Here is a 14,430-nt window from a genome sequence, read left to right as displayed (position 1 = left end):
ACTTGCTTTGCTGCTGGACACCGCTACTGGACCTCCCGCAGGCATGCTGCCAAAGGCTGCCTGACTGCCACCCTCACAGCGACCAGCAGGCCGCCCCCCACAGCTTTCTTCCCCAGGCATGCGCTTGCTGCACTGGTGCTTGGAGCCGCCCCTGCTTATTTGGGTAATGGTGCTGGCTGGGCTGCAGCTGTGTGATGTCTCCCACAATGCTGTCAGATGTGCATCTGCATGACTCCATCTGCTGTGCTGCCAGACTTACCTGGTCCACATTCGTACTATGTTGCTATATGTGCCAGACTGAGTCTAGGCTTGGTGCCCATTGTGCTGCTGAGTACACCTGGGAACCAGCACCCCGGTGGCTGCCAGATGTGCTAGACAAGGATAGCCAATATCACTGTCAAACTGTGTCTGTATGCTGGCACATGCTGTGCTGTTAGGCATGCGGGGATGAGTCTGAGTGACAGCACCAGCTGGCACTGCCAAAGGCACTGGGCCATTTCCTGACATTCCCCTGACACCACTAGCAGCAAAGCAGTCACCAGTAGCTGAGGGGTTAAACAACTAGCAGAGTGAAGTGAGTTAGAATGCAGCTTGCCCCAGCTCCAGTTGCTGTCTGGGTGCTTGGGTGAAAGAAAAAACACACATGTGTGTCAGGGAGAGAAGTATAAACATTTAAATTGAAAACATATTTTATTATCTGCATTTATTATTTGATCTTGAAATCTCTGGGCTAGGTGGGCTTTTCTGGCTGCGTCAGGGCTGACTATCATATATCAGCAGTCTGGGAATTATGCCAGGGCTCGGCTTCAACAGTTCACAGAAGGACCCTGGCAATGGAAGGTCAAACTAGATGAAACAGGCACCCCATACTCCACCCCCTATTTCTGACAGATGAGTTCCAACACTGCAAGTCCAATCCTGCTCACACACAAATCAATGATAAAACTCCCATTTTCAGTAGGGGGCCATGTGATTTTGTACTGGAACAGTGCCCCAGTAAGATGTTCCCCCACGTGGCAGAGTAACAGTCTTTTTGATTAGAGGAAAGAGCAGGACCCTGACCACTTGTGGTCATTGAAGGTTCCATGGCATCTCTCACAAAATGTAGTGAGTTAACCCTAGCAGCCTGTGACCTGTACGTTTAGTTGTTCATTTAAGTTGTCTCAAATCCCTTGTTTTCCCAATAATTTGGGAAGAAGAATGTCCCGATTACAAACCTGGATTGACCATGGAAAATGTTCTTGAATGATAAACTTCACAGTAAACACTTCTACAATAACAAAGGTCTGGAATTTTGGCTGTAATGTTGAAGATTAGTTACAATCACAAGCAATCTAAAACATATTTCCTTCCTGAAAACCTCCTGAATTGAAAAATCTCTTGTGCAATTGAATCGCACAGTTCCAGTGCAGTAATGTGATCTGCATTAGCAGGAAAAGATTCTTTTTTCAGATACCACAAGCTCAAGAACAAAAGATCAGAACAACCTCAGACCTTTCTCCTAAAAGGTGGAGAGCCAAAGTTTGGCTGAAAGTTCAGCTACTAAAATAAGGTACAATTTAGTGTGCTCTAGGCAAATACCACAATCAATCTCTAGTGGTTCTGATGAAATCAGAACTGATGCAAGCATAAGCCTATTCCACCGTTCAAAGCAAACCTGAGTCAAACTTTTTATGAGCTCAGAAAGAGGTTGGATATAATTATTTTATATTTTCATGCAGAGTAGCTCATTGAGGCTGGAAATACTAAAGTACAGCAAAAAAGGCATTCTTGTGCAATTTCCTGCACCTTCAGTACCAGGGAGTACTGGGATGTGTGCAAAACTGTTCTGAAATGTCCAAACACTAATGCAGAGAGGAATCCAAATCACAGGACATTTAACTGAACTGAATCTTTGGCAGTCTTCCATCACTATAAGCAACTTCTCCAAGGCAAAGTACAAACTGCCATTTTGGTAAGGCTGAAAAATTTTTGATTGACTGATTTTCTTGAGCTTTGCATCATCAGCAACATTGGCTTAGGGAGAATGTCCCTGCTTTTGGGCCCAATCCTCATCCTATTAAAATTCATAACCAAACATTCATTTATTTTAAATGGGAGCAGGATCTGGCCCATTGTAAATCCTTTCCTACATAGGGTGACAAGACAGCAAATGTGAAAAATCGGGATGGGGATAGAGGGTAATAGGAGCCTATATAAGAAAAAGACCCCCAAATCAGGACTGTTCCTATAAAATAAGGACACCTGGTCACCCTATTCCTACATGCATAGTTAAATTCACTGTGAAGACACGGGAAGAGAATGCAGAGACTGTGGCTGTTGCATTGATACACTGGAAAATATTTGGTGTACTGGCACTTGATAGCACTGCAACAAATTGTGGTGCTGCATCTTTAAGGGCATAAGAAAGTGTGAAGTCAGCACGTCAATGGAGGGTAAAGCAAGAGGAAGGAAAGCTAGAAGATGTTGCTATCCCTGTGTGTTAAACATGCTTCAGTATTGAAAGTAAACATAACAGTGTCAAAAGCATTACACAGAGCTGGCCAACTAATGAAAGAATTTGTGAATAACTGATGGAAAAATGGCCCAAATTCACAATGAATATTATTTGCAGTGAATTATTTGACCAGTTCATAACCATATGGCATAGAAAACCAGAAAGGTGCTCAGATGTCGCAGTAATGCTCATGGTGTACCTAGAAGAGGCAGCCATCATATGATCCTACTGTATAATCTATTATTTCTCTAGAAATTTACACTTTCTCCTCAGTATTTGGAAAATCCTTCCACTGTTTTTCAAAAATGAGAGGGAAACAATAATAGTCATCTTTTGGGGGATAGATAAACCTTGTACTCATGTCTGTCTCCACCTGTTTTTCTCTTGCTTCATATTTAGATTATCAACTCTTTGGGGCTGGGACTATCTTAATTCTGTTTCAGCATCTAGTACAAGAGGATCCATGACTAGGGCTCCTAAGTGCTACCATATTACCAATAATAAATAAGGATAATTATAATCTATGGTGAAAGTTAAATGTCACCAGCCTATGATTGGAACAGGCAAACATTATTTTAACCCAGTCCCAGACATCTAATCTTCCACATAATAATGGCTAGAAGAACCATAGCTGAAAGCTCAGCAGGCACCAATGAATAAAGTGACCATATGACCTGGTTTTACCAAAACAGTCCAGGTTTACCATTGTTGTTTTCAGTGTTGTTATAGTTGCGCTGGTCCCAGGATATGAGACAGACAAGGTGAGTGAGGTAATATCTTTTATTGCATCAACTTCTGTTGTCTCTTTCACCAACGTAAGTTGGTCCAATAAAAGGTACTAACTCACCCACCTTGTCTTTCTAGTATCAGAGGGGTATCCACAAAAACAACAAGGAGTCTGGTGGCACCTTAAACACTAACAGATTTATTTGGTCATCTGAAGAAGTGGTTTTTTACCCACAAAAGCTTATGTCCAAATAAATCTGTTAGTCTTTAAGATGCCACCGGACTCCTCATTGTTCTTGTCTTTCTAGCTTACCATAATATTGTCATGTCCTGAGAACTTCTTTCTGGATCCTCTAAAATGCCCGTTTTGGTCATTTTATCAGTCAACCCCTTTAAAAAAAAACTACAACATATTTGTTCACAGTATATTATTATGTTCAGTAAAATTTGCATAGGGTTTACTGGGAACACAGTCTCAGTGGAACAAGTGTTGATTGTGAATAAACAGTGTTTGGCATAAAGAGAAAAGCCAAAGGAGCACAGGCACTATCAAAGCGGTTTCTTAGCTCAATGTGAATGTTAATGGAACTTGTTCCATTTTTCATGATAAACTTACTGAGATACTGGAAGAAAAAAAATCTTTCACTCTGCCCATGTGGCTGTTGATCCAGCAGCTGTCAGGATAACATGAGCACAGTTCTTTTTTAAATCCGAGTTTCAGTGTTTCCTGAGCCATTACAGAAAAGACTCGCACTGAGTCCAAGGAATAGTCAACCAGAGTATTACTACATTGCTATATAATAACAGTTACCAACCAACAGATTTTCCAGGTAAATCATGTAGCCTGCACCACTGTGGACTAATTGTAGCAGTTTAAGATCAGCTCTTCTGGATAGAGAAAAGAAGAGAACAGAAAATGAGCTGGGGGAAGGTCATACACTAAGCAACTGTGTCTAAAGGAAGCATTGTAGAGTAGAGTCCATTATGGAAAAAATATTATGCAAGTTTTTTCATTAGCACCTAGATACCATAGTAATTAGGTACATTAATAATACCTAGTCTAGATTAGAATCAACAATCACCTAGCAATAGAAGGGGCACACATTGGTGCAGGGTGCAATTTAGTGTGCCCTTGGCCATTAATTTTGATGTAAGTGCTCCTAATATGCTCCTAATATAGCACGAAAGCAGCCTTCCTTGCAGGATTACAGGGCTTTCTGGGTTTGATCCAAAGCCTATTGAAGTCAATGGGAATTCTCCCATCCAAATCAATAAGCTTGTTCCTAATTAAAATAAAAGATTCATCCTTTATTATTATTATTACTATTTATTCTTATTATGCCAGAAATATGAGGTGATAATAAATAACAACATCTAAGCTATTTAGCAAACCTTGAGCCAGATCCCTGGGTCTGGCCAAGCTGCACCCAGTGTGTGACCTAAACAAGTCATTTAATGTCATAGTCATAGAGTTTAAGGCCAGAAGGCACCCACTAGAAAATAATTTAATCTCTGTCACTTCCCCCCCACCCCATCAGTAAAATGGAACAACAACATCCCCTTTCTCTCTCCCTTTGTCCATCTTGTCTATTAGGATGCAAGCTCTTCAGGTCAGGGGCTGATGAGAGCTCCATGCAAAGAATTGCATACCAGGAATCATTTGCAGTGCATGCCATGTTTTATTTTTCCTGAAAAACCTATGAACAATGCTGCATATTTTTGAGTGTGGTCTACTGGCACCTTTTCTATTAACTCTCTACTAGAGGTGGCTGGAAATGGGAATTTCCATTTAGTGGGCAATTTCACATTTCTGGGGGGAAAATCATTATGAATTGGAACAAAAAGTAGAAAATTTCCTGTGAAACAGAATTTTCAAAAAATTCCAGGGAGCTGGGCCATCTAGGGAGCTGGCCAGCCCAACCACCCATCAGGTGGGAGCACAGGAGCCTGGGAAGCCTGGCAGCCCACCCATGCATCATGCAGACACCTCTTGGAGCCAATCACCTGGGGAGCTAGTGATTCTGGAATCCCAGGGAGCCTGTAGGCTGGCTGATTTCTGTCAAAAGTCTAAACAGAACTGACACCTTCCTGCAGAACATTTGGACTCCATCAAATCAGCATTTTTCAGTATTAAACTTACACTGGAAAATTTTCAACCAGCTCTATTATCTACATGTATACAGACATCTCTTTTGCAGAGCGCTCATGCAACAGACTGTCACTTGACACAATGGGGCTCTGCTGTTGGGTGGGGCCCCTAGTTGAAACAGTGAGGTTATGTCTACACTGCACACCAGTTGCAGCGGCGTGTAGGGTATGCGTAGCTACATTCAGCATTGAAAATCAGGCTGCATCCACACTGTGGTGTGTAGCTACCTGTGGCAGGGAAAGGCTGTGGTGGAGGGGAGGCAGCAGCGAACAACACTGTTAAAAATAGCAGTGTAGGCAGGGGAAGCACTGCTTGGGTGTGTAGAGAGCCAAGTGGAGCACATACCCTAAGGTTCTGGCTGGTGCTAGTCAATCTCTTGCTCTGCCAGGTCTGCATGAGAAATGTTTGTGGGCCAAATTTTGGCCTTGTCATAGTAGATGCAACTCATTCAGAACTTATGTAAGACTGTATGGATTTCCATTCAGTTGCACTTGTCTGAATCTGGCCCTCGGTTTGCTTAGATTTACTGCAGTAAATTCTACCTAGCCCTGCTGAATGCTGTGCTTCCTTTAAATGCAGGTACTGATTGCCCCAATTACAGAACAAGGCCGAGTTCAGAGAGACATCTACCTGCCTGGGGAAGGCCACAAATGGATGGACACCAATACCGCCCAGGTGTTTGATGGAGGAACCTTAATCAGGAACTACTCAGTCAGTCTTGTGGAGGTGCCAGTTTTTGTAAAAGCCTCCTAGATTCTGGGCTGTCCCAGCTCTCAAAAGATTCACCTACTTCTCAGAAGAGCGATGTTGACAAGACATGCTCTCTTCCTTTTCAGCCATTTGTGCTTTTCCAGGAACTCTCTTTTATACAAGTGTTTAAATCCGTTACTGTGATTTGCTACCATTCTAAAATAGTGAAATACTGCAGAAGCTCTGATACAAAAAATACCCCATGTGCACATGCAGCACATCTGCTGAGATCATCCAGGTTCACCTGACCCTATCCTGTGTGTTATCTACCAAGAATGTCTCTGATTAACTAGTAGTGAAAGAGAGACACCCTCAAAATCACAGGGCAATGAGAAAGCAGATGGATTCAATATCTACTGGAAATATTCCCATGGGGGGGGAGGGAATCATTAAAGTAAAGAGGAAGCTCTAACAGAGCCAGGTATGGACAGATGGCAGGACTGGCTGCCTTGAAAAGAAACAGTCTTGGTTGACCAGGTCTAACTGCCTGCTGGAGTCTTAGTGAAACAGGACTGCATCATCACTTACCTTCTACAGACTGCAACTTTTGGTTTGGGAAAACTGCAGCATCCAGTTCTGGGTCTTGTGTCAATGTCTTTATTTTTGTCTAGGAAAAAGTTAGAGTCTTATTATTAGACAAAACTTACAAAAAAGGAAAGGGCAGAGAAAACTCTTCTGTAATGTGTGGTTGCAGGTCACCAATGTGAGGAGTCTTCTCCATTCCTTATGGATGATTATTTGCCTTGGGTGGTTTTAGAGGCTATCCTGTCTGCTGCCTTCTGCCTCTGCTTTCTCTCCTCAGAGTGCCTGCCTCCCATGGCTTGAGAACACCCCAAAACTGAAATCAGCCTTAGTTTAGTTTTGAAACTAATTAGCCTATTTGAAGCACAGGGATGTGTGCATTATGCAGCAGCTGGGACTCAGTAAACCGAGGATGTTCTCAAATGGCAGCACTTAAGACATTCAAAAGGTTCTAGGAGGCTACAAAGAGAAGATTATTTTCTGTAACATTAAGAGCTCAGCAAACACATGAGTTCTTAGTAGCTGATAAGATGCTGCAGAGGCTGGACAAACATAGTGTTAGCATACCTGGAGGGAAGGAACAGCTTCCAAGTGAATTCAAATGACCTTACCAAGGAGCGCATATATATAGGAGGAGTGGGCTCAGATTTTCAATGCTAAAATTAATGTATATGGTACAATTTCTTTGTGTATCCCATGGCAAGTAACCAACTTCAGTCATGGCAAATATCTTACTGCTTTGCCATACCCTTGGGATAGATGGGCCAGATGCTTAGCTGGTATAAGACAGCATTGTTCTATTCACATTAGTGGAGTTAGGCCAAATTTACACCAGCTGATGACCTCTCTCGTCTTCCTTTTAGATCAGGAACCACTCAGGATTTTCCTAATCTTATCGAGAGTATCTATGACTTTCTGGACTGTTAGGGGGCCCCAGGGCAGTGTCAAAATGCAGGGTGCCACAAGAGGTCCAAGGCTGTGTATGGGAGGGGGAGCCCTGTGTGCCACATGGGGAAGGGGCTCACTTTGACCACGCACAGGAGGTTGCTGTGGCACAGCGTACAAGTTTAGCATGAAAACAACTTGTGCCCTGTAGGAGACAGAAAAGGCTGGGAAAGAAGTGCCTCTTGGTGCTGCTCTGACAGCATTGAATTGCCTTTTAAATGGAGTCCGAACAGAACAGAATAGATTTTAGCTGCCGCCCTGAGCTTGTAACTTGACATGATCCCCTCCAGGTGTTCAATCTCATCAGCAATTTACATGAAACAAATTGATACTACAGGCACCATCCAAGGATCCACATCAGACCGTGGCTGTTTGTAAAAGAGGAATTTGCTTCAGCATCCTCCCCCACCCCAACCAGGGCCGTCCCTAGGCATATGCAGAATATGCAGCTGCGTGGGCACCAAATTGCCCCAAATTTCATGGTGCCCTAGGCAGCTGCATGCTGCATATGTGGCAGCACCAGCTCCGGCAGCCAGCCCTATCCCCCAGCCAGCCCCCCTGTGGGCTGCACCCTAGGAGAGTGTGGGGCCTGGGACAACTCCCTCCACCCTGCCTCTTTGTCTTTGCCCTTGCTCTGCCCCTGGCTCACCCCTCTTCCACCTCTTCCCCCACTGATGGACACAGCCCAGAGGATTAGCATGGGGCCTGCGCTGGCAGCAGGGTCGGGCCTGAGACTGCACTCATGGGCAGCAGCGGGAACCAGAGCAATCCGGCCCCAGCCTGCTCCACTCTGCCAGCTCCCAGCCACGTCACTCTGCTTTAGGGTGACCAGATGTCCTGATTTTATAGGGACAGTCCTGATTTTTGGGTCTTTTTCTTATATAGAATCCTATTACCCCCCACCCCGTCCCAATTTTTCACACTTGCTGTCTGGTCACCCTACACCACTTCCAGCTGCCGGTGAGTGTGGGGGATAGTCCTTCCCCTTCCCCCAAGCAACACAGCTGGGGCTGGGGAAGCGGAGCGGGCTGGGGCCAGGTCACTCCATTTCCCGCTACCGGTGAGTGCAGGGGGCATCCCTTCCCCAACTCCCCCTCCTCCCACCCAAGCGACATGGCTGGGGCAGGGGAAGCAGAGTGGGCTAGGGCTGGGTAGTTCTGCTTCTTGCTGCCAGGGCCACGCCCCCACTAATCCCCTGGGCCTCCCAAAGCATCTCCCCACAGCTCCTGCCTCCCTGGCCCCGCAAGCCTTGAGCACTGCCCAGGCCCTCTGCAGGGGCAAGTAGGAGCAGGTGCTCAGGCTGCATAGGACATCATAATTGGTAGAGATGGCCCATCTCTCAATATTCCTCACCTCCATTGTGCTTATTGAGCACTGACCTCTTCTAAGTCCCTCCATACTCTCAGTGTGAGAGCCTTTTCCTCTCCTCTGTAGCACCTGCCATCTGGAAGAATCCTGGGATGTCTCATTGCCTGATCATCCCTCCGTCTCTTTTCAAACCCCAGCTGTAAATTGTTTTTCTCTTTTCTGGCCTCTGCTTGGTTTCCCCCTCATGCAGCTATTGTATATTGTTTAACACTTGTATGATTTACAATAACTTTGTAATGCATTTTAGGGTAAAATGTATGAAATAAAGTTGTATTGTTAATTAAAAAACTAAAATACACACCCAACATAATTGATTCCAATAGGCACCCTTAGCAAATGTACCCCATTCATAGTAGCCCTCTGTGCCCCTCTAGGGGTGGGTGGGCCATGTATAGAGGTTGATAAAACTGCTACAGCCTTGAGTAATAGATTTAGGCAGTAGAGACTCACTTGTCAAGATACAGAGGTGACGGCTTCAAACCCTGCGGCCAATGACCCACCCAGGGGTGTGGTGTTACATAAACAGGCCAAGCTTTTGGTGAGCATGGAACTGACCACTCAGCCCTAGCAGTGGTCTCTCTGAATTGGGGTTTTCAGGCACATTGGCAGGTCAGCAATGGGGAAGCTTGTACTGCTTCCCATCCTGTACTAGAGAATGCCTCCTGGGCTCTTAATACAGCACGTTTCACCATTTAATTTTTTCCCCTGTTGTTTCCTTTAGTACAAATGAAATTCTGCATAGTTGCCCAGCCACAAGCCAGTAAAAAGCAAGCCAATGAGCAAAACAGATTTTTTTTGCATGCAGAGTAAGTACTTATAAGGAATTGTATTATACAGTCACCTTGTATTATGGATCTAGAATGTCTACTGTAGTAAATGCTGGTAAAGAGCAGCTGATACTGCATGGAAAAAATGGAAAAAAAACCCACCTACCTAGAAGAAGATCTTCTATTATATCTGAGGTGGTGGTTGTTTTCTTTTGTTTTTCAGGTTAGGAACAATATGAAAATGGAAACTTTGTCGCTTAAGTTCATCCACTCTTGCTGCTTCTCTTCCTCCTAGAGGCACAATGCCAGATTCCCAGCTGCTATCAATTGGTGAAGCCAATAAAGCTGTGTTGATTTACACCAGCTGTGGATCGGGCCCCTTGCTGTCAGATTCAGATTCACAGTTCATTCGATAGCAGATCGCAGTGGGGGTGCCAGCAGCAGAGGATGGCTTCAGGTGAGCGGAAGGCAGTATGTTTTATTAAAAGCTATTCCCCAAACATTGGTTATCCATGAATGCATTTGTTGTGATGCTATCAGACTCCCATTTCCCCTGAGACCCTTACTCTCTTTCGGTAATAACACAAAACCTTCAGAAATTAAATGAAACCGCAGAACTCCAAAGTCTCATTGCCATAGGGTTTGCAATCAAACCCTTCAGGAACCAGGAGTTCCAGTTAGCATCACTGGCTTTAGGCAGCAGTAGATTATACGACTGTTAAAAGAACAAGGAGTACTTGTGGCACCTTAGAGACTAACAAATTTCTTTGGGCATAAGTTTTCGTGGGCTGTAACCCACTTCATCAGATGCATGCAGTGGAAAATACAGTAGGAAGATATATATACACAGACAACATGAAAAAATGGGTGTTGCCATGCCAACTATAATTCTTCCTACTGTATTTTCCACTCCATGCATCCGATGAAGTGGGTTTTAGCTTACGAAAGCTTATGCCCAAATAAATTTGTTAGTCGCTAAGGTGCCACACATACTCCTCACTCTTTTTGCTGATACAAACTAACACAGCTACCACTCTGATATATGAGTGTAGCCACCCCCTCTGACATTTGTCAAGGGGCCCTCAATGCTTAAGACAGGTTGGCTGTTCACAGACACGTCTCATACAGTGAAAGTTAAGAGGAGTGTAAGGAGTGGGAGAGCTCCCCCTAATCTCCCTGACTAGGTAAGTGGCAGTCCGCACAACTCCCTCTTCTCCTTGGCTGGTGCTGTGAGGGCTCCCCACCTTCTGTTCAAATCTACTTTATCCACTGGTCTAGTGTGAATTTAACCAGCCCTGGCAATTTGGGCCAGAGCAGAGAGTCTCGTGTTTTCATGAGCATAGATCAAATTTTAATACAGAGATTGTCTTGTTCTTGCAGACAGCACTGCCACTTCATGATTGCACAGTGCCCCAGTACCAACCTCAGTTATTGCTTATATGGAAAGTTTAATCCATTAGGAGAGGGATTTTGTAATTAAGATTCTTTTAATGTGAATTAGTAGCTAGAAACAAGGAGCAGAGTTGGCCCCAGGTGACCTGCCAGCTTTCCACGGGTGCTCCATGGACCACAGTTTAGGAACCTGTGATCTGTAGCACACCGGCTTCCTTGTCACTTTGTCCCAGGTGGAGCAGAGGTCTGTGAATGCTGGATAATCTCACATACTGTTCAATGTATGTGCTACAATACTTTTGTTTCCTTTGCTTTTGTGGCTTTACATCAGCCCATTAACAGCCTCTGAAAATAACATTATGGCCCAACGTAAGCAAAGATGTCATTCTGAGTGTACTTCATTCTGTGATCATACCATGTGCATTAAGGAGGTGATTTTAGGGTTGGCAAGAATCTGAAAGGTAGACAGACAGGAAAATGTACCATCCACAGTAAGGAACTAGCTTATTAGTAATTCACCCTTTTGTGAAATGGGAAGACATTTTTCAGCAGAGCTGTTCTCCTTAAAAGCAGTCATGGTAATGATACACGATTATTCATATGGCCACTTTCTGCTGCAGTCTGGGCAGCTCCCATTTCATTAAAAGAGCTTGATACGGTCTTTATGTGACAATGCCATTCAGCAAAGCTTGCCAATGCAGAGCCCAGATTCAGCACGATTTTCCCTTCAACAGAAAAGTTGATCCTCAGGGCTGCATGTCTTTGCTTCTTGCCTGCAGCACTGAAACTTTTTTTATTGGATAAAATATGATCTTCCAGGACACAGAGACTCAGCACGAGGATCAGGTTTGATTCACCCATTTGAACTGAAATTTATTCTGACAAGCTGGATCTAGATTTGAATGAGATCCAAATACTTCTTCATTTTGTCACAGAAGATGTGAGAGTGTGTCCTCTCCCAGAAGTCTGATCTGTGATTAAGTACCTTCAAATCACAGACAAAGCAAATGCAATCCTCCAGCTTGTCCTAAAAATCAACTCCCTAAAATATCTTGGAAGAAAAGAGGTGGGTGACAGACAGTGCTGCCTTTGATGTCCTTGACCTTTAGAAAAACTACTAAAGTCATTTCTTTTTGATTCCCCTTCCCCCTAGCAGGTTAAACAGCCAACTGAATGTTAACAAAGGGAACCCTGGCCAAACAAATGGTAGAGTGATTATCCCTTTAAGACTGGCAGATTGTGAATGTATTTCCTTTTCAGAAATGAAGCCCAGAGCCTTGCAGTGCACTTCAGCTTCCCCTTATGAAAGTTACGAGTCTAGCATTGCAGACAGCTTCAGACAGCTCTTAGCCTGTAAGAGAAGCAATGGCTCCCCCTTGCACATCTAGGGCTTTCAAAATTGTTTGAGGCCTTTCACTTTATATTCCGAGGGGACCATCCGAGTAATTTGCCTTTGCTTTGACGAGGCTCTGCTGATCATGGTATTCAAGACTGAAAGACAGGAAATGATGCTTCTAAGAACAAGAGAGCTGGATACCGGGAGTCTGATTCTCAGACGCCGGGCACCTTCGGCAGCCATTTACATCAGTACAAGGTGGATATAAAACACTACTCAGTCAGAATGCTAACAAGTTACACCCACTTCACACTGACATTAATGACACAATGCAGGGCAATGGAATATTGTTCACTCCCAGATGCAGTGTAGACATACCCCATGTTTCAATATTATAGGGCAGTATGAGATGATGTTGTTTAACAAAGTTACTATAGTTCTACCTCTTTTTCAGTTATGGATTCAAATATTTTAAGGCCAGATGAGATCATTAAGACCATCAAGTCTGGCTTCTTGCATAACCCAGGCCATAGAATGTCCTGTAGTAATTCCTGCTTTGATATCGATACATTGAGTTTGTGCTAGTGGGTATCTTTTAAAAAGATACCCAGTCTTAATTTAAAGATTTCCAGTGGTGGAGAATCCACCAGATCCCTTAGTAAGTTGTTCCAGGGGCTAATCACCCTTACTTTAAAAAGTGCACCTTATTTCCATTATGAATGTGTTTCGTTTCAATTTCTAGCCACTGGATCTTTTTATGCCATTATCTGTGTTAGATATTATTGGAGGCTGAATACTGGAGTAGATGAACCAATGGCCTGCTCCAGTAAGGCAAATCCAGTGTACTAAACACACCCCATCAAGGGATTTATAATATTGCTAATACATTTTATGACTTGTGGCACAATGGGATATTAAAGAACATACTTGCAGTCATCAAAATGTTAATGACGTATTTACTAATGTAAACTTAATTTAAAGAGTTAGCCTTGTTTGGTTTCAGTGTCTTTCTCACATTCTTTAATATAGTATTCTTGTAAATTTCAATAAGCCACATCAGCACAGAAAAGGCGTTAACATTTTCTTTCCCTAAATCAGATCCTAGAAACAATGCCCTAGTCTAGTGATAATCACTTGAACTGGTTTGTTTATGCTGCCTTTTAAGTATTGTATTTCTATCTTTTTATAGCTACAGAGATGTTGTCTTTTCCAACGGGTTGCCAATTTAGCCAAGTTTACCATCTGATAGATAGATTTGCTAGTGCATGTCACCTCCACACAGATTTGAGATTGACCTTCATGAGCTGGACTCCCTGGGTAAAATCCTGAGTGCACTGAAGTCAATGGGAGTTTTGTTTGCTGACTTCAGTGGGGACAGAATTTCACTCCATGTACATGAGCCACCTTATATTCTGTGGCAAGCTAGACTTACGTTCTCCCATAAGGACTTTCTGGAATGCTCCAGTGTAGCAGACTGGAAATTCTGCAACAGTCTCAAATTTCCTATGTTTTGTATCATGCCTGGCATAATGGGGGCCCCAACCTGACTGAGGCCTTTAAGACCCTGATTCAGGAAAGAACTTAAGCAGCATTGCCCAGTCTCATGCTTTTATCATAAGTCTCACGATAACTGGTATGTTGGTTTTTAAAACCTCAGCTCCTGGAGAATATATGAGAATCCCAGCTTCCATTAAAATAAAAGCAAGTTTCTAGCCCTTATAATTGGAAGAAAAGCATAACAATATGACCCAACTATAACTGCACCCTAAAGGCTCAAAAACCAGTAGGCCCGAAACCAAACCAAACCAACCAAAACCCCAACCATTTTTATAAATATTATTTCATCAGTATCTTGTCCTCTAAGGTTTGTACATTTGTGCTTTGTTGATTTAGGTTGTGGTGGTTTAATCACAAGAAGACTTTATTCAAACTTAGGTCTCTGTCAGCTAGAGTGACCAAATGTCCCAATTTTATAGGG

General features: G+C 43.5%; 1 protein-coding gene across 5 annotated transcripts in view; it reads left to right on the top strand.

The window, feature by feature from the left end:
- LOC115650573 (SITS-binding protein-like) overlaps positions 1–8,422 on the top strand; it is a 76,615-nt gene extending 68,193 nt beyond the window's left edge. For all 5 annotated transcript variants that reach the window (XM_030560739.1, XM_030560737.1, XM_030560738.1 and 2 more), the window contains one exon: positions 5,952–8,422. In XM_030560739.1, the coding sequence (XP_030416599.1) occupies positions 5,952–6,125 (174 nt within the window). In that variant the 3' untranslated portion in view covers positions 6,126–8,422. The remainder of the gene's footprint in view (positions 1–5,951) is intronic.
- The last annotated feature ends 6,008 nt before the right edge of the window (positions 8,423–14,430 follow it).

This window comes from Gopherus evgoodei, chromosome 4, assembly GCF_007399415.2.
Source record: "Gopherus evgoodei ecotype Sinaloan lineage chromosome 4, rGopEvg1_v1.p, whole genome shotgun sequence".
Taxonomy (NCBI): domain Eukaryota; kingdom Metazoa; phylum Chordata; order Testudines; family Testudinidae; genus Gopherus; species Gopherus evgoodei.
The sequence above is the reverse complement of the archived record's forward strand: the minus strand, read 5'-3'. Positions and strand labels throughout refer to the sequence as shown.